At 44.8% G+C, this 26,642-nt stretch overlaps 1 protein-coding gene across 1 annotated transcript in view; it reads right to left on the reverse strand.

Moving 5' to 3' along the window:
- Positions 1 to 12,140: 12,140 nt before the first annotated feature.
- Positions 12,141 to 26,642, reverse strand: part of ACO1 (aconitase 1) — a 59,554-nt gene continuing 45,052 nt past the window's right edge. Inside the window, exons 15-21 of the mRNA XM_087822627.1 lie at positions 25,621 to 25,745; positions 23,790 to 23,894; positions 22,921 to 23,063; positions 20,781 to 20,928; positions 16,940 to 17,062; positions 13,849 to 14,034; positions 12,141 to 13,005 (exon numbers count right to left, since the gene is read on the reverse strand). Coding sequence (XP_087678753.1) covers positions 12,892 to 13,005; positions 13,849 to 14,034; positions 16,940 to 17,062; positions 20,781 to 20,928; positions 22,921 to 23,063; positions 23,790 to 23,894; positions 25,621 to 25,745 — 944 coding nt within the window. The 3' untranslated portion in view covers positions 12,141 to 12,891. The remainder of the gene's footprint in view (positions 13,006 to 13,848; positions 14,035 to 16,939; positions 17,063 to 20,780; positions 20,929 to 22,920; positions 23,064 to 23,789; positions 23,895 to 25,620; positions 25,746 to 26,642) is intronic.

The following is a 26,642-nucleotide window of genomic DNA, read 5'->3' on the forward strand; positions in this document are numbered from 1 at the left end:
TATCTTTAACAGATTGGAAGTTTTAACTCTTGATGAAGTTCAGTTCATGAATTTCTTCTTTTTGCAGATGGTGCTTTTGACATTGTTGTATCTAAGAACCCTTTGCTTACCCGAGATCAGAAAGATTTTCTCACTGTTCTCTTCTAGAAGTTTTACAGTTTTGTCTTTTATATTTAGGTCTGTGATCCATTTTGAGGTATGAGTTGAGATTTTTTTTTTTTTTCCTTTTTGTATGGGAACATCCAACTGTTTCAGCACTGTTTGTGGACAAGAGTATCTTTTCTCCATTGAATTGCCTCTGTAACTTTTTAAAAAATTGGTGGACTGTATTTATGTGGATCTATTTCTGGGTCCTCTCATCTGTTCCATTCATCTGTACATCTATCTTTTCACCCACCTCACACTGTCCTGATTATTGCAGTTTTATAGTAAATTTTGAAATCGGATAGTGTGAGTCCTCCAACTTTATTTTCCCACAATTGTTTTAGCTACCTTCCTTTGCCTTCCCATTTATATTTTAGAATCAGCTCCTCCATATCTATGAAAAAGTCTGCTGGGATTTCACTTGGGATTGCATTGGATCTACAGATAAATTTGGAGAAATGACATCTTAACAATATCGAGCCTTCAAATCCATAACCAGTGTTTCTCATTTATCCCGTATTAGTTATCTATTGCTGATAACAAATTACCCCCAAACTTAGTGGCTGGAAACAACAAGCATCTATTACCTTAAAATATCTAGGATCAGAAGTCTGAAAACAGATTAACTGGGTGTTTCTGGCTCAGGGTCTCTCATGAGGCTGCACTCAAGGTGTTGGCCACGGCTGCAGGCATTTCAAGGCTCGACTTGGGAGGATCGGGTTCCAGCCTCACAGGGCTATTGGCAGGCCTGGGGAGATGAGCTCCACGCGCACTGCTGTGGGTGTCCCCACAGAGCTGCCACAAAGCATGGCAGCTGGCACCCTCTCGTGTGAGTGACCCAAGGTAGACTGAGAGGGAGTGCCTGCCGTGGACGTCGCGGTCATCTTACAGCTTCAACTTGGAAGCGAGAGCCCATCATGCCTGGCCTATTTTATGATCAAAAGCAAGCCGGTAAGTTCATTATGAACACTTGAAGGGAGGAGCAGGGTGGTATAAAATAGTGTCCCACTAACAACTGCTTTTTATTTTCAGGCTTTAAAGAAATGAGTTGAAGGGAGGTGCAGGGTGGAGGGAGTCACTGGGAAAAAGGGGGGACATCTGTAATACTTTCAATGATAAAGATAAATTTAATAAAAAAATAAACAAACAACAACAAAAGAAATAAATTGAAGGAAATTCTAAACAGCTTTCTAAAACCTGGCATATTGACTGGATGTGACAAAACAAATCAAACAAAGGTATTTTATATAAAGGGAATTAGATTTAGTGCACCATGTATATAAATATATATAAAATATTCATATTCTTTATTAAATGCTTGAGAGAAGCACAACCAGTAGAACATTACATGTATATACATATATACATACATATTGGTTATGTGCTGTGTGCATACACAGGCATCTATTACAAGGAACTGGCACACGTAATTAGACTGGCAAAGCAAGTCTGAGTTCTGCAGGGCAGGTGGTCAGGACCAGGCCGGAATCCCACAGTTTGGAGTCTCTGAACTAAGGGAACGCCTAAGCCCCCTTTCATTACAACTGCAAATTCCCTTTGCAGAAGCAGCTAAGTGAGTAACTGGGGACTGTTACAAGTTCAGCTAAGCTGAGCTGACACATCAAAAAGCCATCACAATGCTCAAATGCCAAAACCTTGAAGACTGCCTCCTCTCACGTGTCCTACAGACAAAACCCAAGTTATTCTTTAAAATATTGCTTGTGTGTACAATTCTATGCTACATCATCTGTATGTTGCATTGTGTGTCCACCACCCAAAGCCAAATCTCCTTCTGTCACCACGCGTTCTACCCTGTGTAACCTTTACTACCTGCCTTGCCCTCCGGTAACACCACACTATTGTCTGTGTCTGTGAGTGTTGGTTTTCTGGGTTGTTTGTAAAAGGGTAGAGGAGGTCAAGCATATGATGACTAAAGGAGGTTTGACTTTGGGTGGTGGGCACACAATGCGATACACAGATGATTCATCATAGAAATGTACCAGTGGAACTATGTAATTTTATTAACCAATGTCACCCCAATACATTTAAAACTGTGTCTGAGGGTGCCGTTCTCCTGCTCAAATTCTCAAACAATAATAGATTAAGATTAATTGGAAATAGAAATGTGCTATTTCTATTTTATTGTTATTCTTTAAACTGTAGATACTTTTGTGTGTATTATATATGTTACAATTTTAAAAATAGTCCAAGCAGACAATCCTGAAATCTAGGGAGGGTGGTCAAGGAGGAAAGGTTGCCTCTGTGTCAACCAGGAAGATCCCAGGTGGCCAGCCCTCTCCTGACATTCTCATGCCTCAGCAACCAGCAATGGCAGTTCCTCACTCTGTTCCTCTGATTTCCTGTTCTTTATAATAAGCAATCCCCACCCTGTCAGTCTTCAGTCATCACCTTGCGCCTTCCCCTTACGCAAAATTTATATTTTATGAATCTAAAAAAATAAATGTACTTTTTGAAAATTTAGTTTATGAAATGAAGTCCAACACCACATTATTGTGCCTGGAATTCAAAGTTCTTTGCAGTTTGACTCCAACATGAATCCAATTTGATTTTCAAACTGTTTTCCTCCACAAATAAGCACTCAAAAAATATTTTCTTGTTTATTCATCTGTTCATCCATCCATCATCCATCCATCCATCCATCCATCCATCCATCCATCCATCCATCCACCCACCCATCCATTCATCCACCCACCCTCCATCCATCCATCCATCCATCCATCCATCCATCCATCCATCCATCCATCCACCCACCCACCCATCCACATTTATTTAGAACCTACTCTGTGGCAGTCATTGTGCTTCTACCCAGCAGCCTTCCCCAACCCCCAAGGCTAGCTGAGGTGTCCCTCTCCCATATTCCCACAGCATCCAGTTCTGCCTTCACCTCCTTGCTCATCCCATTGAATTAGAGGCTCCTATTTATATTCTTCTCCCACAAATGCTGAGCTCCATGTAGATGAAAGTGGCCCTTTTAACCGCCCTTTTCTGGGAAGCTGTAATTGCTGAATGAATGTTTGATGAACAAATGGATGAGTAAGTTCAGTAATCAATGAAATAGTGTCTCTCTTGGGCATGTTCATCTTTCAGTAGCAAACGATGGTGAAAAGAAATCGTTCTGGCCTTAACAAAATATATCTCAGGGTTTGGGTTTCCAATACACTTGGAAACAATGGGAACTTCTATAAATTCTATTAACTCTGAGGTGGAGACCACTGAAACTCTTCTCTTCATGTGTCAGCGGCTGGGAACTGCACCGTATCAGGATACTAGAGTTAAACTCAAGGCCCGGTTCTGCCACAAGCCAGCCTGTCAGTTTACCACACCTCCAAAACCTTAAGGTCGTCATCCCTAGAGTAAAGTCACAGCACTTGCCACATCGACCTAGGAGGGCTTTGTGAAGTTCCAGTGAGTAAGTAGATGTGAAACTCTTTTGTCAACTATAAATCCTATACACATGCAAGGGCATTGTGATTAGTTTATATTTTTGCCAAAAAAAATAAAAATCGATTTGTTTTGAGATAACATAACTGGGGCCATATAGCTAGTAAGTACTGCAGCTGGGGTTTGAACTCTGGCATCTTATAGCTGAGTCCAAGCTCTTAGACTCCACCCTAGGTGCCCTTTCTACAACAAGGATAGGAATAGGCCCTACACCCAAGGTCACTGTGAGATCACGAATATAAAGTGCATATCACAGTGTCTGGCATGTAGCAAGCATTTCATAACTAATAGCTATTTTTAAGAGAGAAATTCCCTCTGGTGAGTTGTGTAATGCCCTCTCTGACCCAGGGATGACCCTCCCAGCACAGAATGCGGATTGAAAGCATTCAGAACCAAAGAGATAACAAGATTCTGATCGCCGCCTCAGTGGCTGATGAAGGCATGGACATGGCACGGTGCAGTCTGCTCAGTTTTGAGTATGTGGGCACTATCATCAGAATGACCCAAAGCAGAGGTGAGAGTTTTGATGCCATTCTTAAATGGCTGCCAATTTGTCTGATTTGTGAGTGTCTGTCATTCTGGCCTTTCTCCTTCCCCGAGGCATAGCTGGGTGTGTGTCAATGGCACAGTAGGCTCCGGTATCATTGACCCTAAAGGTGGCTTACTTGTCAGGGTCGGGTGGCTACTAACATATACCCCACTTTAGTTTTTGTTCATAACAAATACTGTGAACCTTGACCAACACTGACTGACATGTTTACGGAGGGATAATTCCCACTGGACTGAGGCCTTGGTCAACGGGTGACGCGTTCCTGGCTGCTCGCGGTGCTGCTGGGCCCTGTATTCCAGAGCAGACACTCCAAGGAGCTCTTCTGTCCCACCCGCACTGGACAGCCTCCTAACCAGTCTCTCTTCCTTTTTCCAATATCCATAGCAACAGCTGCCCCACTGCTTCTCCTAGAAAACAGCTCTGAGCACGCCCCTTCCCTGAGTAGAAACTCCAGTGGTTCCCATTTTCTTGGTGTTAAAGTTTGCAAATCCAGCACCCACTTACCTTCCCACCCTCATTCCCCATTCTTCCCCTTTGTTCATTTTCACTTCGGCCGACCCGACGTTATTTTTGCTGCTGGAGGAGTTAGTTGCCCATGTGATGCTACCTACCGATGCCCCCCTCTTCATTGCCCTCTCCGGCGCGTCCACGCGGGAAGACCTGGCCCGAATCCCCCCCAGCAGCCGTCCCTCTTGACTGCCCGTAACCCTCACAGCTCCCTTCTCACAGCCTCGCATTTCCCACCACATTCCGGGCCTTGGGAATACAGCTCACACCCCCATTTCCTAGAGGGCGCTTGGGGGAGGCTCTGTTTACATCCCTCACAGCGTCGCCCTGGGGGTTTGTGTTTGATTGTCTTCAAAGCGGCATCTCTGGTCTCTGGGCACTGATCACACCCACCAAGGAGGCCCCGGGGCCAGCCTGAGGTGAGCGCCCGCAGGTGCGACGTGCAGGTGCCCCCCGCAGGGGCGCCCTCGCTCTAACAGCCCCGCTTCCGAGGAGAGCAGGGCTCGGGGAACCAACGTGGAATTTTAGGAATGCCCCCATCCCTTTGCTTACCTGTTCCCAGCTCTATTAGAGGGTTAAGTCAAAGATACCAAATAAAATACTTTTTTTCTTTGTCTTGTTTTTCTTTTTATTGAATTTATGGGGGTGACACTAATAAAATCATACAGGTTTCAGGTGCACGATTCTACAGCACATCATCTGTACCCTGTATGTTCACCACCTCAAGTCAAGTCTCCCTCCATCACTATTTATTCCCCCTGTGTTTTCTGATGGGCAAGAGGCAGCAAGGCTTCTTTCTGACTAGTAATAATGCTGTAATTGAAAAAGAGAAACATATACAAAGAAAGAATGATGAATGACTCCATTTGCAGCCTTAGACATGCGATGAAGCAGCATGTAAAGAAAAGGTAAGTCTCCCTATCTGTGTTACCGTCAGAATCTGACCATAAGCAATGTGGAATGTGAGCATGGTTGGTACCTGTCATCAGGTTGCTCTGAGTGTGGCATTAGAACAATACGTTTATGCTTGAAATTTTATCCTGCAGTGAACATCAAATTCATTCTGTTTATAAGTCTCAATGAATTTAAAATATATTTTATTAGTGCTAATACCTGGAATTATGCTTTTAGATCTAAAAGGCAAACCAAGCTAAGAATTGCTCTTCAGTTGACAGTTCATCTTGAGGACAACACCCTTAGTCTTCCCCTCAGATCTCCTCTCTCTCTGACTTCTGGAGTCCTCAGAGAAGCGCCCTCATTGAGCTGTGCAGGCGTGGGGATGCCTAACTGTAAGTAAGGGTAATAATGTAGAGTTTGGAGTGGCCACCTCTTCAGCACAGCCTCTTGGTAGTGACCTTCATTTTACTGTACTTTTCTTTATAACACAGAAACATGGAACCAGGTTGGGGAGAGTCAAGGCACACACATGTGCGCACACACATGCACATACACCCACACCTTCTCACGTCCTTTGCGGACATTTTCACCTTGGACTCTGGAAGCATTGAGCACTGCAGAGCTGGCGGAGACCCTTGCCATCAGAACCAGCGGTTCCAATACCAGTTCTGCCACATACAAGATGTGACCTCAGGTAGTTACTCTGTCTTTTAAATCATCAGTTCCTCATTTGTAAAGTTGGGAACATAATGGTATTTAACTCACAGGGCAGTTTGGGGAATAACATGAGACGGATGCATTACTTTGCACAGTGCCTGGTATAAAACAAGCGCTCAGAAAGGGAGCTGTTACTGGACAGGTGTGAGGCATACTTTAACTCAGAAAGATGAACCTTACAATTCTGCAGACCAATAAATGATCACTTTAGGACAGAATTATGTTAGGTCAGTGTTGACTCATTTTAAAAAATGTTTCTTCCTGAAGTTTGGAGACCAAGATATTTGAAAACACCAATTCCACATTTCCAGTGAGAAGTTCTTCAGCTCTTCTTAATTCTTCATTACTGAGGACCGAAGTTTTCAGTGACCACCTTCCCGTTTTATAGAATATGGCGATGTTGCCAATAAAGGCATCAAAATCACATTAGCTTCAACAGCCATGAAAAATGCTCATCCCCTCCACTGGGTGACAAACTACTTGTACTCATACGTGGCAGAGGCCAGAGTACAAGTCTATTGAGGAAGGTGGAGGCTGGACCAGGCATGGACATTCTGCTTAGCCAGCACACCAGGTCAAGCAGGGCAGTGCAGTGAAAGCAGGTATCCGCTGAATTAGGCTCGAGGAGCATTTGGGATGCCCGGCAGGCGCAGTTAGAAAGCGGGAAGAGACGGTGAGGAATGAGGGGGAGCCCAGAGTCTGGGGATCACCTGTAGCCTATCGTGGATGACCATCCCCAGCTGCTCTGCGGAAAGAGGAAAGCTTTGCTTTCAAATGCTTAGTTGAAGTATAATAAGGTAGGAAGAACCTTGTATTTTTTAAACTAAAGGCATTATGGTTCTTGGGGTGAGCCCCCTTTCTGTGGTGTTTCGATAAGGTCTTGGGCATTGGACCTGAGCACTCTGGTCCCTGCATATCAGCTTTAACGAGATGAAGAAACTCTGCAGAAGAGAAGAAGTTTGCAGCTCTTTGGGGCAATCTCCGAGGACATGGAGGAGACTGGACACCTTCCTTCCCAGCCCACAGCCTCTCTGTCCACTGCCCCCATGTAGCCAGCCTTCCTAGGAACTCTGGTTCCCAGGGAACCTGCTTACTCTGCAGCCGTTTTAATCTGTAGACTGATTTCCAGGACGGGAGCTTCAGGATTTTGTAGTATGTCTTTCTGGAGTAATAAGGTGTGAGGAGTATTTTTCACAGTTCTGGTTGGGAAGGGTTACTTGGAACCCAACCGAGGACGCCCACTCTCCTTCCTCATGGAGTAGAGAACATGATGTGGGATGAGAGGAAGTCATTTTGATGGGAGACCTTCCAACACTGTGCTCAGCCATGAGCACACACAGCCTGGGCTTCATAGTTTAGCTTCTCCCCTGCTCACCGTTGGAAGGGGGCCGCTTCTTCAGCCACGGGGGGGGGGCAGTGTGCTACAGATGTGATTTGTGATGCCGATTGAGCCTCTTTACCCAGTTACTGAGTTTTACTTAGTTTTAAGTATAGCAGTAGTAGTTCTAACCTGTTGGGATTTATTGCCTCTAGTAACATTTAAAATATTTTGGATTATTAGTATCTAATTGAATTTTAGTATTTAATTGAATATCATTACATACAAGAACATTTTTCAAAAATTGGATGCCCAAAGGGTATGTTTGTTTTACCTTCTTTCTTCTCATATTCCCTCCACTCCCAGTAGTTATTAGAACCATATCTGAGGAAAGGAAATTAAAACTGCTCATAGGAAAAGGTATACCATGTAACCCAGGAATTTCATTTCTAGAAATTTACCTAAAGGAAATAATGGAAATAAATATACATAATGTACCAGTTTCACAGCAGTAAACAAAGGGATTAAAAATAGGAGGCACAAACATCCTTCATTTTTACAAAAACAATGAAGATAATTTCAGGTGGGATGGGGCAGGGAGTATGGGATGGGAAAATCATGTTTTGTTTTCCTAGCCTACATTCTAGGCCTAAATTTATTTTGATAAGTTCAAATTTTATTTGAATTTGAAGTGCTTTAGAGATCAATGGATTCTCTATGAGTGATCAGTAACTAGTTAGAAGATATAAGGGGGAGGGTGATTTCCACTCACAGTGACAATAACTGCAACTCATACATGCAGAACATAAACTCTCCATCAAGCCCTACAGTAAACTGTCTTATTATAGCATTTTATAGGAGAGAAACAGGCATGAAGATCTCCAGTGCCAGTAGATCACAGTTAGGGGTGGAATTGGCAGAGCCCACCTGTTTAATTACCGCACCTTCTGACTTACCAAAAATGTCTGAAGCCTAAACAACAACTACAAAACATTTACTGAGAGATATGAGGTAAATTATGGTAAAAGAAAAGAAATGCTATGCTCTTGAATGAAATGACTGAATATTTTAAAGATGTGTATTCACTCCAAACTCACTTACAGGTTTATCACAACTTAGAATCAAAGTATAAACAATATTTTCAACTTAATAAAATGGTTCCAGAGTTTATATAGAAGAATGAAAATAACTATATTTATAAAAAATTACTGATGAATGGGGATTGCCCTATGTGATATTAAAGTACAAAACAGTATCATTAACATTTTCATGGTTCTTAGTATAAGACTAGCTTAACAGATTGATAACACTGACAAGCATTTAACCTGTGCCAGGCGATCCTAAGCTCGTGTTTCTTTCCAACAGCCCAAGAAGTAGATGCTGTTATTATTCCCATTTTGTATTTGAGGAGACTGAAGCACTTGCCTGAAATCACATCTGGTAATTGGTAGGAACAGGATTTGCACCTAGGTTCTCTGGTTCCATGTGAAACACTTGAAAATATGGTCTGATAAAAGCAGCAGCACCACAAACCAGGGTGAATGGCAGATCATTCTACACCTGACTCTGTGAAAATTACCATGTTCTTTCTTCTTTTATGATGTTTCAAGATTTCTTCTTTTAACATATCCTTGCCATACTTGTAGGGATGTTCTATTGGTTAACAAATTCTCTTAGTTTCTCTTCATCTCAGAATATCTAGATTTCCCTTTAATTTTTGAAGGATATATTGTCGGGTATAGGAGTCTGGGTTGACAGCTTTTTCTTTCAGCATTAGAAAGAATATTGTGTCACTTCCTTCTGGCATCCATGGTCTCTGATGAGAAATCTGTTATTCAGGTTATTTTTCCCCTACAGGCAAGGTGTCATTTTTTTCTGGCTGTTTTCAAGATTTTTTTCCTATAGGTCTTTAATTTTCAGAAGTTTAATTATGAAGTGTCTTGGTGCGGGTTTCTTTGGGTTTATCCTCGGTTTTGTTGTTGTTGCTGTTTAGGTTCTTGAATCTGTTAAGTTTATGTTACATTATGTTCAGTTTGGGAATTGTTCAACCATTATTTCTTTCAGCAATTTTTAAGCTCTGCCTTCTTTCTCCTCTCCTTCCAGGACTCCAGTGACATGAATGTTAGATCTTTTAACTAGTTCTCAAGGTTTCTGAGGCTCTGTTTTTTTTCCCAGTCTATTTCTTTCTGTTGTTCAGACTGGATAATTTCTATTGTTCTGTGTTCCAGTTCACTGATTCTTTCCTCTGACCCTTCCATTCTGCTGTTGAGCCTATCCACTGAGCTCTTTATTTTGGTTATTGCATCTTTCAGTTCTAAAATTTATATTTGCTTCTTTATATTTTTCATTTCTTTGTTGAGTTCATATTTTATATTAGTTCATGTTTCAAGAGTGCTTGTAAATACCAACTGAAGCATTTTTATTGTGGCTGCTTTAAAATTTTTCTCAGATATTTTAACATCTCTTCTCTGTGTTGGCATCCATCGATTGTCTTTTTTTCATTCAGTTTTAAATCTTTCTGGTTTGGGGAATGAATAATTTTTTATTGAAATCCACATTTTCATACTATATTGAGACTTGAGATCTGATTTAAACTTCTGTGTTAGCTGGCTTTGCCTGACACTCTTCTGGCAGAGGAGATGGGGACACTGTCTCATCTCTGCTAGGTGGGGTAGAAGTCTTGGTTCCCCTTTCAGCCTCTGTTGATACCAGCACAGGCTCCATGTTACTGTCAGGTGTGGGTGGAGGTAAGCAGCCTTTTCTACATTTTTTAGCACGAATTAAAACTTACTGTCTATTGGTGAGATAGTTATAATAAGACTACTATTATTTCTGTTGTTATCGTGGCCATGGTTCACCTATTTTACAAAAGCTAAAAAGTTAAAAAGAAATCTTTAATGTTCAACAATAAATAGTCTTAAAAATGGCTCCCCAGATGAACGATATTACTAGAAAAAGTGGTAATATCTGTAGTTTAGTTAGTAGTGATGTATCAATATTAATTTCTTAGTTTTGAAAAATATACTATGATATATGACATCAGCATGCAGGGAAACTGGGTGATGGGTATACAGGAATTCTTTGGACTACAGCTGAAACTTATCTGTCAATCTAAAATTATGCCAAAGTAAATTTTATTAAACAAAATGTTTTGGAGCTTATGTAGTATAGTAAAAAAACTCCCTACTAATGGTAAAGTAGAAAAAATAACCAGGATACAAAATTGTAAATATGCTATAAGTATAGCTCTAAGAAATAATAGCAGCAATACCATTACCACTACCAACAAGAAAAACCAAAAAACAGAAAGCAGACTAAAGGAAATATATGAAGTATATTACTATTTTGCAGTCAGACTCAATGGTTTTTCTCTCTTGGTACTATTTTATGTTTTCCAAACTTTCTTTTGGGGTTATGGTCACTTTTACAATGAAAACAAAACATTTCCTTAGTTTAAAAACAAGATGTCCTCAGGTCAGCCTTCTCTCTCTATTTTTTTTTTCCTTAAAACTTTTAGATAAAGGGTTAGAAAAATCTCCAAAGACAATAATTGGATGAAACTCTATTACTGCTGATGGAGGGTAGGGTGGAGTGCCGGGCTGGTTCAGATGATGAGATTATTTCAGAGTTCTGTTTGGTCTTCGGAAAGCTAAAGTCTCTAATCAGCCCAACTGTTTGAGAAGGAAGCATATTAGGGGGATACTGCTATGTCACCAGACCTTTCTGCTTCTTTAGCTGTAATAGGTCCTTTAAGCTCCAATTTGGGTGAGTTTTCTCCTGAAAGTGACCCTTTTAGACTGTAAGTTTGCCCTGTTATGGACTGAATGTTTGTGTGTGTGTCGTCCTCCACCCCCCCCCCCAATTCACATGTTGAAGCTCTCACCCCCCAGTGCGCCTCTGTGGAGATGAGACCTCTAAGGAAGGCGATTAAGATTAAATGAGGTCATAAGGGTGGGACCCTGACCTGATAAGGTTAGTGCTCTTATAAGAAGAGACACCAGAGAGTTAGTTCTTTCTCTCTCTTCACCTGCATGCACTGAGGAAAGGGCATGTGAGGAAAAAGCAAGAAGCTGGCTGTCTGCAAGCCTAGAAAGAGCACTTACCAGGAAATGAATTGTCTGGAACCTTGACCTTGGGCTTCTAGCCTCCAGAACTATAAGAAAATATTTTTTTTAATATTTGAGCCACCTAGTCTATGATATTTTGTTATGGCAGCTGGTGCAGACTAAGAGACGTGCCCTGGAACAACGTCAGTGATGAAAATGAGCAGATAAACTACAGGACAGGAAAACCAAAAAGTTATGATCTTCTCACTACACTCACATTACTGCCTGCTACCTCCTGGTCTGCTCGCAAACAGGGCAGAGAACGTGTTGGTTCCTCAGCACTTCCATGTTTCCTGCACAGCACTGGTGTGGTTGTCAAAACTGAAGAATTTGAAGGTCACCTAGGCTTCAGGAAGCTAAAGTCTGAGATTTGCTCTGTTCTAAATAGCCCAAAACTAGAGCCACACACACGGCAGAATTCAATTCCAAAGTCAAAAAGTTTTCCTTGAAAATAGATTTAATTTTATTCAAATTAGAAATATTCTGTGTCTACCTGCAAAATCACCTCCAAACACAGTTATCCTCTTGACAAGTGAAAAAATTTTCTGGGGAAAATTTTTAAAAGATGGTAAAAGAAAACTTCACATTTTCTATCAAAAAGTACTTAATCCAAAAGTTTCAACATGTGACCTGTCCACAAGGTATCCAGATCATTCACTCCTCAGAAAAGGGGGGGGGGGCAGGGAATCGCATCCCCATTGTAATTTGAAGTGCGAAGAAGTTCAGATCTGCCCATGTCAGTTAACACTGGTGTAATAGGCACAGCAGAGGTTTCACTGAGCTGAGGGGAACAGAGAAACACAGAGGGCAGGAAATTCCTTCCCAGAAGACTTGTGTTCAGCTGAACATTAACAGGCTAAGAGTAAAAAAAAAAAAAAAAAAAATCAACAATCTGTGATCAGTAAATTTAAAGAGGAGCTCAGTTCTTTCTGGCGCTATGGACATTCCCACCACGCTAGTGTCCAAATTCTAGAAAAAGATAAAAAGATTAACAAAAATAGAGACTGTAGGGCTGGCTGACTTTGTGCCTAGAGGAGTGGCACCGGAAAGCCAGCGCTCATGTGCTCGTCTGCAAGGCAGCGCCCTGCCTGGAGAGGGGACACGCTTCTGCGCCAGGGGCTCAGCGGGCTGGTGGCGCTCCACGTGCTCCCTGGGCAGCTCCCCGCACATGTCCCCTAAGAATCGAGGGCCTACTTGGCCATCTTGCGGATCATGTAGTTGAGGATGCCCCCGTTGCGGAAATAAGTGAGCTCCACGTCGGTGTCAAACCTCATGACAGCCTGGAAGGTCTTCCCGGTGTCCAGCTGTGAGGACAGAGGAGCAAATCAGAGTCACTGCGGGAGAAGGTGAGGCAGCTCCCGGAGGAGCCAGAGCCCACCCGGGGTGTGGGTGCGGTGCAGGTGCGGTCCTCACGCCCGCACCACCAACAGCACCCGGGAACATGCACAGTCTCTGGGCCCAGGCCAGACCCGCTGAGCCAGAAGCTGCATTTTAACAAGACCCTCAGCAGGCTCCTCCGTGTGGAAGGGAGAGGCATCCGAGAATGAGAACGGCCCCTCCGGGCAGCAGTGACTGGTGACCTGTGGGATGGCATTTTCTAAAGCCTCTCTCAGTGCTCTCTGCAGGTGGAAGTGTCTCAGGCCAGCAGACGTTTGGTTAGGGTTGTCCCTCAGGCAGCTGGCCCAGCCGCTCAGCCTGGGACACAGACCTCAGCAGCTGCCTGCGCCTGGGAGGCTAAACCCCCCGGGGGCCTTGGTGCTGGGCACTTTGTCCATTCCTTGCAGAGGGAGCTGGCATTTTGGTGTAGGAATCAGAGACGGGGAGTGTCTGCTGTTCACCTTATTATAACAAGAAGGTGTGTTTTTAGGTTATGTCCTAACCCTGAGCTTTCATCACTGTTCTCTGGGCTGAGATTGGGAGGAGTGGGAGAGAGCTTGGAGGTAAGAATGGAACCTATGATAACACTTATGAGTGAACAGCACTAAAGAGTTTGTTGTGAGGCAGGTAGGAAAGGTGCTAGTAAGACTCTTGAGTCTAACGCAGTCCTACTCTTTTGTTTCCTTCTTCCAAGTCCCACGGATCTGCTTCTAACAAGATTGACTACAAACACAGGTAGCTGGTCCTGGCGTGGAGAGGCCCCGGCTTACCTTGACCTGGACTTTCATTTGTGGTTTGAGGTTTTCTGGGATGCTGATGGTGTAGCGTTCCCGCCCCGTGAGTCCCAGGGTGTCTGCAGTCTCCCCGGGGAGGTATTCAAGGGGGATCACCCCCATTCCGACCAAGTTACTGCGGTGAATGCGCTCGTAACTCTCAGCAAGAACAGCTTTGATTCCCTGATGGGCCGAGAGAGAAGTGTGGACACAGTTCCAAGTTTTCTTTAGACACACAGAAACTTAACAAAAGGATTCTTAAGTCAAAACTCTTCTCACACCTAAATTCTTTATAAGTACTAATTAGTCATTTACACAAAATGTTACCCCCTAGCTATAAACGATGCAGCGGTCGGTCTTCAGTGATTGCCGACATGGTACAGGCATGGTACGTGCTTCCATGATTTGACTCATCCCGCCTCCGCCAACCCTGGAGGCAGATGCTATTACCAGGTGGTCAGGGGAGTGTCTGGTATCCTGAGCCATGCAGCCTGACCACACACACCGCCACTCTGTGACGCAACACCTCCTAGGAACTTCCACCATACTGAAATCCACATCGCAAAACAACATGAAGAAAACTCACTTCTTACCCTTCAATTCTGCTATAATTGTAGGTGTACTGGCAGACACGGAAGATTTAATCAAAAAGCAACTTACAGAGCATACTACAAAGAAAGTCAAGGATTACCTACTGTGCGCTGCTTTTATACCTCCTGTTTCAAGGATCAAATCATCTTGACATTATGCTATCTATAAAGTACATTTTATGGGTAATCTATAACTGACAATATACAACAATATCAATAAACTAGGATACCTGATTAACTAAAACACCCCATTCTTAAGTAGAATATTTAGGTACCCCTACAGGGTCTCTTGATATTTGGGTACAGTTTTAAGACCTCCCTGCATAAGGATTAGTCAGGGAGCTTGTGAAAAATGTAGAATCTCAGAGCCCTGGCTGGGTAGCTCAGTTGGTTAGAGTGTCGTTCAATATGCCAAGACTGTGGGTTCGATCCCTAGTCAGGGCACATACAGGAAGCAACCAATGAATGCATAAATAGGTAGAACGACAAATTGATGTTTCTCTCTCTGTCCCCCTTTCTCTCTATGATCAATAAAAACAAATAAACCTTTTAAAAAAAATGTAGAATCTTGTGCACTACCCCAGATCTACTGCATCAGAATCTCACACAGGCAGTGAGGAGCAGGAGAAAGATAGTCATACTTTTTTTAAAAAAATTTTTTAAATATGTTTTTATTGATTTTTAGAGAGAGAGAGAGGAAGGGAGAGGGAGAGAGAAAAACATGGATGAAAGAAACATCAATAGGCTGCCTCCTGAACGCCCACTACTGGGGATCAAGGCTGCAAACCGGGCATGTGCCCTGACAGGGAATCGAACCAGCGATCTCTTAGTGCATGGGTGGATGCTCAACCCACTAAGAAACACTGGCCAGGGCCTGAAGATAGTGATTCTTGTAAGTCATGGGAAGCAAGGCTATTGAGAAGTGGTTCTTAAACTTTGCTGCATATTAGAATCTCCAAGGGAGGCTTTTAAAATCCTGACATGCAAGCCTTTTTCCTTACCTGTTAAACCATAATCTCTGGGGATGAGATCCAGGCACAGGTATTTAAAAAAAACCCACAGGTGTTTCCAAATTTAAAAACAAATTTATGGAGGAAGGGCAGATTCTTCAGGATACTAGATATTTTGTATAGATTTTTGGATATCTGTATTATGTATTAATTTGGGGGGAAAGTTGAAATATTTGTAAACGCATACTATTCACATCCCTAGCTCTGCATAAATGGCTATGCAGGTTTGTAGATGGCACAGATCACAACGGTCTAACCCTCTCTGCGTGAGTTCAGCCCAGGACCCCTGAGTGGCCCAGGCTGGGCAGCCACAGGGTGACGTGTATGATTCCGGTAGCCAGGACTCGGAGCCGCTCTGTAGAGAAGTCTAGACTCCGGAGCGCCCCCTGGGTGCCAGCTCTCCTTCCCTTCCCACAGATCTTACAGTTTTCCCACCCGACTGCCACTGTCAGCACCCAGCTCCCTTCCTAAAATCCCTTCCTTCTCTTCTCTGGTTCTTTTCAGCAGGCCCCTGACATATTACCAAGTAATCAGAGAACTTTATTTTCTCTACAGAGCAAAACGATTAAAAAAACAAAATAATAGGTGATATTTACAGATTTTCAGAGGCCTGGACGTCTGGGGCTGCCTGCCAGACAGCCACATTTTTTACTGTACTTGTGGATGTCACTTATTTAGTGTTCCCTGAGCGCACTAAATGGCTCGAGCACATTTATTTAAATTGACATTGGCTAAGCCACCGTATCCTGCCCTGAGGACTGAAGCCGGGCAGCGGGACTCTGCTCTGCTTTCAGGGCGAGCACATGCTGAAGGGGTGAGCGCGCTGTGATGCCTGCGCAGCCCTGCCCCGGGGAGCGTCCAGCAGGTCAAGCCCTGGAAGCGCTGAAGGGTCTAAAGGGCACCCTGCCCACGTTCAGCGAGAGCGTCCTTCCCTCCTGAGTCTACAGGTGGGTTTCACAGGCCGTGAAGCAATCGGAGAAAGTCCTTTCCCTGCGTTTACCCACAGCTCAGGCTCCTTACTGTTTCCCTTCCATGAGCCCGGCGGACGGGTCAGGGGCAGCAGCCCTGGCTTACTCCTCAGGTTCACCTGAGACAATGGCCTTAAATAAATTTGGGGTCCTCAACCTCTGGGAACATTATGAAAACCATGGAATTTTTCCCTGTAAAAATAACATACGTACAAGCTTTTGGATATAATTTCAGAGACTGCACAGAGCCCCCTCCAGCTGTTCTGCTGACACCCACAGAGACCCATGGTCCCCAGGAAATGTCCGACCTGAGGGAACCAGTTCAACTCTCAATTACCCTGCAGAGAGAAGCGAAGCCGGGTCACGAAGCAGGAGGGGAGCGAACATGCATGCTCTTCTGAGCCGCTCTCCCACGACATCTTGGGAAGCACAGCACGGGAGTTGATTCCCGGCCCCTTCCCGGCTTCCCTGCTGGTCCAGAGGGCAGCTGCCTGCTGGGACGACCCCACGTCATACTCACCAGGAGGAAGGGGCCCTTCGCTGCCCAGTCCCGGGAGCTGCCCGAGCCGTACTCTTTCCCGGCCAGAATGATCAGGGGAAGGCCCGCCTGCTGGTACCGCTCGGCGGCGTCGAACACATCAAGCTGAGGAAGGAAAAGGAAGGTGTCACCGACGCAGCGAAGGCACTGAGCGCGGGTCCTGGTGGGCCGCGCAGGGTCAGGGGTCTGCAGTGAGCCAGGCAACGCAAAGCCAACGGAAAACTCAGCCAATCGCACGCCTGCTCTAGAGTCCCAGTGAGCTCCACATACCTACACCGACCAAATGGTATTTTATATTTGTGTAGCTGAAATGGCTAATTGTGAAGATTTTTAGAAAAAACATTCAAATCCTAAGGCACCAAGGGAAAAAGGAAAGGAGATTAGATTGTGTTTTCTCTTCTGTTGCCTAACCTATTTTTAAGCTTTTAAAAAACAGAATCCCACCTAAACCTGGGTTTCAACTCAGTATCAGAGACTCCGGGATGGTCAATTGTGAAGGCAGCAAACCACAAGAAGGTAACGTCTCGAAATGGTATAAAATGCAAACTTTTGTTAGTCACCCTTCTGCATGGATGTCAAGGCAGAGAGAGTAGAAACACTGATGGAAACGCCCATCACTAGAGGACAGGAGATTAACTAATATTTTAGTACATGTGAGAAGCATCTCACACAAACATTTGTTTGTCACAGGAACTCTGAATATGGTGCTGAGCTGAGACTTCACAGACGCATCTGATATCACAGCTGGTGGTGGAGCAATGAAAGAGTTGTTCTCCATGGCTACTAAGTCAGAAATAAAATCCCTCTAGAGAGGGTTTCATCTGAAAGGAGCTGTAAAAATTTCAAGCAAGTTTTTACAAACTATTACTTTGATGGACCAGTGAAGCCTGTGGTTAATATCCCAGAGTATTAGCTAAATCTGGGTAGGAATCTGTATGTGTCCAGCTGGATTGAGCTCATGAATACAGAAACTTACATAAACAGTAAAAGCCTTCTCTGTCCAACCAAATAGTCTGGATTGTTTCAAAGACCAAAAAGAGACATCCTGACTGATACTTTCAGAGATATCTATCACTAGCTTTGGGAATTAAGAATGTGGGAGTGTGAGTTTTAATGTGCTTTCAAAACTACTGCAAAGCTGACAATGCCATGGCAAAGCAGGTCATGAAACCCAAGGTCAGAGGGACCAAGCAGCTCCAGAATCCCGGTCTCCTGGCTGCTCCCATACATGAGCCATGCTGAGTACTAACCAGGTCACAGAGGGGGAGCTCTTTGCGCTCCCTCTCCTAAGAAGACATTGTTGTTTCTTGTGTTACTGTGCCTCTATCTTCTAGGAATTATGTTTAAACCGTCAGTTCTCCGTTTCTCCAATTTTATCACATTTCCTAGTTTGATGAGGATTTGGTTCACTTAAGCACTATTCCCAAGGGTTCCCCTTCCCTCCCCCTCCCCAACCTCCCAATATAGTTATGTCATACGGTTGGTATGTCAATATTTGGTGTTTGCATTATGATTATATAAATGCTATTTACAGCTGAGTCATGCAATGTGCTATGATTTCCTTTTCTTGGCAATTTAAAAACAATTTTCACTGGAATTACTAATTTTCAGCGTGTGTGTGCTCACGTTTCTATGTTCCTACCCATTAATTAATCCCCAAACACTCCGCCTAAAGTTCAGGTCTCCTTGAAAGGCATTCAGCCACATCAGGCAACCTATCACTTAGACATCCTTCCATGGCGCCTCCACCCCTGGAGGCCCGGCGCTGCTCCACTCTGGGCTGACGGCTCTCCAGATGTGCACCCGTGACCCCGGAACCCTCCCCCCCACACTGGGGATTCCCAGCACCGCCTTCTGTTTGGTTTGTCCCCTCACTTTGGTGGAACACTTTCAGCAAGTAGCTTGCTGAGACAGGACCTGAGGAATGTTTTTAAGATTTCGAGTATCTGAATGTGTTACTACTTTAATTTCAGAGCGCTGGCGGCGCAGAGGGCAGGGTTTTAAGGGGAACTCAGTCTGTTTCCAGTTGCCTCAGGCGCCGCTGATCCCCAGCACATTGTACGTGAGCTGGTTTTCCCTCTCGGGGAGCCCCTAGCTCTTACCCTTTTTTAAATCCTCACCTGAAGACGTGTTCATTGAATTTTTAGAGACGAGGAGGGAGAAAGAGAGAGAAACCTCAATATGAGAGAAACATCGATCAGTTGCCTCCCACACGTCCCCTGACCAGGGCTGGGGGTGGAACCCGAAACCTAGGTATGTGCCCTCACCAGGGACCGAGCCCGTGACCCTTCAATGCACAGATGATGCTCCAACCACCTGAGCCACACCAGCCAGGGCTCTGCCGCTCTTAAATCCACAGTGATGTGACTGGCACGGGTCACCTCCAGTCACTCTGCTGGGCACCCAGAGGCCCTTTCAATCTGGAGTCTTCGATCTTGCAGTCGAGAATTTTCCTTACGTTACGTCTGTGATAACTTCCTAACTTCCTCTCTTCTCTTTTCAGTATCTCTATTCAGTCAGTGCTGGGCCTCCTCAGTTCAGCCTGTAATTTTCTTGTATTTTCTCTAATTTCTCCTTTGGCTTTCTGTTCTATATCCTGAGGGATTTTCTCAACTAATCAGCTTTTCCTGCAAAGTTTTTCCGGGGCTTTTTTTTTAATTTAAAGAGCTCTTTCCTGTCCTCTGATTACTTTAAAGCAACAGAAAACCATCTCGCCACTTGGAGGAAACAATGTTTTTCCTCAGTTTTCCTCCACTCTTTGCATTATCTGTTGTCTCTCCCTTTCTCCCCTGTCCCTGGTCTAGGTCTATCTTTCAAGTTCAAGGACTGGCCCAAATGTCCGTCCCTCTCTGCTTCAGTCTCCTATGAGCTCTGGGTGCTTCAGGTTCCCAATTTAAAATGTAGGTAACTATGGCAACCCACTTCAAACTGTTGTTTCCAGTATTAGACAATTATATGCAAACAGCCTAGAACAGTACCTGAGACATGTAAGTTCTACATAAATATTAGCTGTTATTGTTTTAAAATAAGCTGAGAAGGTTATTTCTCGAGTAGCCTAACCCCTCTTCAGGCAGCTTTGCAGCATTCAGTGGGAAGGGAAGGGACAGTAAGGACCAGACGTAGGCCAGCTGTTTCCCATGTCACTCCACTTACATTTGAGCTTCAGTGCCTGGAGAAGTAGATACTACAGTGTTTCTGCTTCACAGGTAAGAACAATGAGGCTCAGAGGGAAATAACTGCAGTAGGTGCCACAGCTGGTCTGAGGTGGAGCTGGGGCTTGAACCCGGGCTTGTCTGACTCAAAGGGCAGGCTCTCCCGGCCTCTCATGTGCCTCCATCAGGCAATTCCAGCTGTAATATGCCCACCAAAGGGTTCCTGTTAGGACCCAAGCAGGCTTCCACAAGCCTCTACATTCTTCCTTCCCCTAGTCGTGATAGTGAATTCAATTAAATGCCAATAAAGTCATAAAACAGCATTTCTTGATAAAGGTCCTCTACCTTACCCTGGAATTCCCCGCAAATACTCCGAACCAGGAGTATGTCAATCAGAGGCTTTAAAAGCTCAACTTCCAGGAAAGTGGGTTCAGTTAGGCCATGAGGCAGAAGCTCCGAGCAGGGAGAGGAGGTTTCAAAGGTTAAAGGGCGTCCCTGTCCCTGACAAACTCCACACAGGAACACCTGGCGAGAGGGACTGTAGGTGGCAAGACGCAGGAGGGGCTGTGAAGGAAACTAAGACTGAAGGAAAGTAGTGACTGTGTGGATACCCAACCACCCAGGGCCTGACGAATGCTGCTGCTCGGGGAAGCAGAAGACACCATACTCACAACTTCTCCAGAAGGCAGGTGTATCGTCTGCGGCGCCTGCTTGCTCAAAAATTTGTTTAATAAGCGAATGTTGGCAAATGTCCCCCGGGCCATGATGGCATCGTTACCGCGTCGCGAACCATAGGAGTTGAATTCTCGTGGAGTCAGGCTAATAAGGCAACCGGAGAAAAGCCAGATCAGTGGAGAGAGTGAAGGTGGAACTCAGCTTATACCAGAAGACAGAGAAAACATAAACCTCGGCCCTAGGTGGTCTGGCTCAGCAGTTAGAGCGTCGGCCCGTGGACTGAAGGGTCCTGGGTTTGATTCCAGCCAAAGGCACGTACCTCGGTTGCACGCTCCTTCCCCATGTGGGAGGCAACCAATCGATGTGTCTCTCTCACATCAATGTTTCTCTCTCTCTCTCTCTCTCCCTCCCTTCCATCCACTCTCTCTGAAAAGCAATGGAAAAAATATCCTCAGGCTAGGATTAAAAATAAGTAGAAAATAACATTAAAAACCAACAACAACATGAACCTCAGTGTTTCTCTAATCCACCAAGCACTGTTCTCCATGCAGAAACACTTCCCACAGCCTCCACTGAGGGCAGAGTGTGAGGCAAGACATACGTGAGGTGGATTCAATATTCTCCCACGTCTTATAAATCTGGGTAGAAAAAGCAGGAGGAACTCTAATAAGGGTATTTATTTCATTTATTTATTAAGGCAGCCTACAAAGTTTCACAAAAAATAAGGGTAAGAAAGCCCTGGTCGGGTGGCTCAGTTAGTTGGAGCATTGTCCCATGGGTTGTGGGTTTGACTCCTGGTCAGGGCACATACTTAGGTTGTGGGTTCAATCTCTGGTCGGGGCACATACAGGAGGCAACAGGTTGATGTTTCTCTCTCACATCAATTTTCTCTCTCTTCCTTCTTCTCTCTCTAAAATCAATAAACATATCCTTGGGTGAGGATTTGTTAAAAAAATGGGTCAGAAAGAGGAAGCAGAGATAAGAATCAGGGAAATCTAGTCGGGTGGAGCCAAGAATGGGGGGAACACAGAATAGGTTCCATGAACTAACCAGAAGGAGGTTCGGATTTATCCCGAGTTATCAGGAAGTCAATTGAAAGGGAAGACACACAACTGGCAACATGATTTATAAGTTCATGAGATAAAAATCAAAGCAGTGCCAAGGAGGCAGAACAACTATTTCTCTTGATCCTGAAATCAGAGAAAAATCTCGGTGGGCTCCAATGAAAGGGGAATGTCAGGAATATTTTCAATGAACACAGTGACCAGCTCACTGGGCTGTTTCTTAAAATGCCAGGAAAATGTGTGTGTTACTATGATTGAAAGGTTAGGTCTATTTTGAGGATTTAGAGACTCTATAAATGGGTTTCAGGAGCAAATAAAAAATGATATCCAAAATGTTGTGGATATGTGCATTTTTCTGGAAAGGTATTATATTTGCTTTCATTCAATTCCCTAAAGAGTCCATGTCTCAAAAGTGGTCAACGTTCACCAATCAAAAAACGGTGTTGGATTTGTTCCTTGAATTGGCTCTGGGCCCCATCCCTGAGGAAACCGATTTGGGAAGTAGAGATGGGAACCAGGAATTTTTATCTCCCCAAATAATCCTCATGGAAAGTAAGATTTGGGACTGACTTTGATTAATATGGCTATATTAGATAATAGCAGATAACACTGGTATAATGCCTGCTAAAATCGGTACACGATGGGACTGCTGGATGAATGCATGAACTGCCAATCCCCAAAGCAGGTCTCTGTAAGGAGTGTCTCTGAACCAGGAATGACTGTGCCTGTCAGGTTATATTCCTGCTGAGCGGTTCAAGTACAGCCAGGCTCTGCCTTGGGCTACGAGCAAACCCTTGTGCTTTAACCACTGGGTAAGCTGGGGGCAGAGATGGCAGCTGAGCCTAATGAGTACAACACTTGCTCAAAGATTGTCCCCCCTCCCCGACGGGGTTCACGTGTTGATGGATTCACCCACGGAAGCTTCGAAGAGGCAAAGAGAAAGACTGACTGGTTTTCAAGCCCCAAGGTTCAGTGAAAATCCACAGTGTGATTCCAGAGCGGAGGCGGAAGAGCAGTGCCGGCCTATCTACTCCCCGCGTGCCTTCAGTCGGTCCTCGCCTCTCACACTTACCCTCTGCTGGTTAAGTAGCGAGCAGCAGGGCTGTTCCTTGCAATGTTTCCAGCCGGAGAGATGTGGTCAGTTGTTACTGAATCTCCCAAATTTAATAGCACATAGGCATCCACAATAGATTTAGGGGGCTGCAGCTCCAAGGTCTAGCAGAGAACATGAAAGGTCAGGGTTGGCCCAGGTTTTCTCCAATAAGTCATGAGGGAAGTCTTCTCAACAGCAGTGGCCCCTGGACCTGAGCCAGGTGATGGCCCTAATCAGCGCGTAGATAATTCTAGTTTGCTTTGTTTTGTTTTCAGTTTTATCGGGGTACTTAGAAAAGTAAGGTCAATTTACTCCAAACATTCACATATCACCCTTGAAGAGAAGGGGAGGTATTGGCTCTGTCCCCTCAAGGCAACAGGGAGGCAGCTGCAAATGACATTCTCTTTCTCCACAACCACAGAACTGCTCAGGTGCTGAGGACAACTGGAATTCTGGCTTTTCTCCCATCCCCTGACCACAGGGACCCACCCTGGGGAGCATGGACTCCTCGACCAGCAGTTTCTCGTCTGAGTGGGTCTCAGGGTTAAAGATGGCAGGCCCTGGGAGGTTCTCCTGGACAGTCCCTCAGATTTCACCAAGTCTCTACGTCCAGATGGCACCTGATCACCAGGTGTCTCTACAGAGCCACACAACCCCTGACAGAGGAATTGTAGGCTCACTGCAGCCAATATCCCAGCTTCCCCAAACTGTCCCCAGTAGTATTAGCTTGCTTTTGTAGTGGTTTGAATGAAACAGGTAGTAAAAGCAAGGGTGTGGGATAATAAAAGTAGATGCTATAAGGAAAGAAAACGTTTTAAGAACTCAGTTTGTTAAAAATAAAGTCATACCAGGTTTTCAAAGAAAGGCGGTGACTTAATGTATGTAGATTTGGGATTCCAGTAATACAGCGTATCTGATGGGGCAGCTAAGGCATTCCAGCTTTCATTCACAGTCTTTAAAAAAAAAAGGATAGAAAAAGGCCAATCCAATTACATTCTATTCTAAGAAAAATTTTACACAGAAACATAAAACACATATTCAAGCTATGAGTATAATAAAAACGATTCTTATTCTAGTCATGCAAAGGAGTTCCTTTATGCTAAGATAGTACCATGCTAAATAACTCAACAATACACACACACTGTGACAGGCAGCCTCCAAGGACTACCCACTCCCCCCATTCACATCCTAAAGGGCTGAACCTAGTGACTCATTTCCAGGATTAGGTTACAGAAAGACTCTGCCATCTATGTCTCTCACCCTCTCTTGCTTTCTCGATTGCTCGCCCCGATTAAGCCAGCTGCCATGCTGTGAGCTATGCAGAGACCCACTAGCAAAGGCTCTGGCTAATGGTCATGGAGAAACTAAGTCCCCTGGTCCAGCAGCTGGTGAGGCACTTGACCCAGCCAACACCACGAGAGCGCCCTTAGAAGTGCATCTTCCCCAGCTGAGCCTTCAGAGGAGCTACAGCCCCAGATGACACCCTGGAGCCTTGTGAAGGCAGAGCCACCCAGTTAGGCCCCCTCTGGATCCACAGATCTGTGAGATAATAAATGCTTGCTGTTTTAACCCACTATGTTTTGGTGCAATTTGTTGTACAGCAATAGGTTATTAATCCCTATACTTATGAATATAACTTAAGAAATAATTCAGATTTGTACCAAAGGGGAAATTATTTACTCTCTGAAGATTTTGGAAAGTAGACTTCCAGGTGACATGGTCATTGGATAGCAAATAACAGCTGCTTTGCAGAAAAATTAGCTTGAATTCTCTCCATAGGCCCATTAACTCAGCCTCTGAATACATGTATTTAATCCAGTGCCCACGAAACTCCCTCAGACCACTTCCCAACAAGCCACTGCTGGGAGGGCACAGCATGGATATAATCCCCTTTGACCCCTCTCCCTGCACAGTTTGCTCTCTTGTTTCAACCCCAAGCCTGTCAGCAGTCCCTGGGTCAGCCTAACACAGAAAACAGGGAAAGAAATAACATCCAAAGGTCTCAAAAAATACTAAGCCTGGCCGGTGTGGCTCAGGGGTTGAGTGTCAACCCATGAACCAGGAGATCACAGTTCAACTCCCGGTCAGGGGACATCCCTGGGTTTCGGGCCTGATCCCCAGTGGGGGGCGTGCAGGAGACAGCCGATCAATGACTCTCATCATTGATGTTTCCCTCTCTCTCTCCCTCTCCCTTCCTCTCTTTGAAATCAATAAAAAATAATAATACTAAGCCCCATACATTTTATCCCTATTTGTAAAATGCACAGAACGTTTCATTTATTTAAGCAGTTTGGTGCTTTCTACTGAGTGGCTTTTACTAATTTGTTTGCTTGTTTGATTATTTATTTTTCAGCATCCAAATAATTGTGAGTGGTTCGCTCCACAACACCCCTGGTGTCTGAGAAAGGAGAGTTATGGAGAGCTGGCCAGGAATCACACACAGCCTGAGGCCTCTCTTCTTGTCCACTTGTCTAAATTGGGGACCATCTGGGGAGTGTGGGTTTGTAAAAATGTGAGTCACAGGAGAAAGTGACGGAGAGCCACTCCCCCAGTTCTCTGAGGAGGGAGTAACAAACCAGTTCCTCTCTGGAGCTCACACCCCTGGCGGCCTCCAGGTCTGCAGGGGTGACACAGAGGCTCTCGGGGGCGGGGGGCGGGGGGCAGGGGGCGGGACCGCACCTCTATTTTCTGGTAGACCTCCTTGAACATCCCGGGGATGACGTACTGACGCTCCACCGCCTGGATCTCCTCTCTAGTTGGCCAAATATCCTTCAGAAATACCTGTTGTCCCTTCGCATTTACCCCTGGGGAAAAAAATGTGTTAATGAGAAAAACTTCATTTAACAGCCCTTTTCTTTATTACACACACTTGTGTCTCGTTCTTCGCGAGAGTTAATGTACTCTCACGGCAGTGCTGCACTGCGGCAGTGAATCCCGAACCACTGCCCGAGGAAACACAGGTCGGGTGTCTGAGAGCCTCTGGCCACAACCGATCACCATATAACCTTGCTTTATGTGTGTTTCCGTTTATAGGCACCTCAGTTAATATATGTTGTTGATGAATGAACACTGAACTCACTGCCGACAGCACAGACTCCTACTTGATGAAGGCTCCTCAACAGGACACACATCACAGGCTTCCTGGGCTTAGGGACACCAGAAAGCACTTAGCACTATACTTGGGGGCCCTCTGAAACAGTGACATCACCAAAACAAAAATAAATAAAGCACAAAAATGCAAACAGCACAGCGTGAGTGGACCAGAACAGGACACTATTTCCAGCACGACAGCTAAAACAGAAGGCAGAGGGCTGCCCTGACTCCCCCCGGGAAGGGCACGCCCAGGGACTCCAAGCTTTCCCGCTGCGTGCGCCTGTGCATGACCGCGGGAGCGTGGTGAGCACTGACTGTGGAGTTAAAATACATTTTAGTGAACAGGCAAATCTGCAAATATGGAATCCACATGCAATGAAGATCACCGGTACCTCTGAAGTTATTATTTCCTATAGATAAACGGAATGGGCGTTGTTTTCATATAATCTAATTTGCTTAGGATGGATTGAGGAGGGGATAGGAGGCAAGAAAACCAGAGGAAAGGAGACAAAGCCTCCTTTCCTCTGGATTTTGAGAGGTTAAACTATCTGAATGTGCTCCCCCGAGGACATATGAAAGCAATGCCTATCATGAGATTCAAACAGGAG

Source organism: Miniopterus natalensis, chromosome 12 (genome assembly GCF_054644295.1).
Source record: "Miniopterus natalensis isolate mMinNat1 chromosome 12, mMinNat1.hap1, whole genome shotgun sequence".
Lineage (NCBI taxonomy): Eukaryota > Metazoa > Chordata > Mammalia > Chiroptera > Miniopteridae > Miniopterus > Miniopterus natalensis.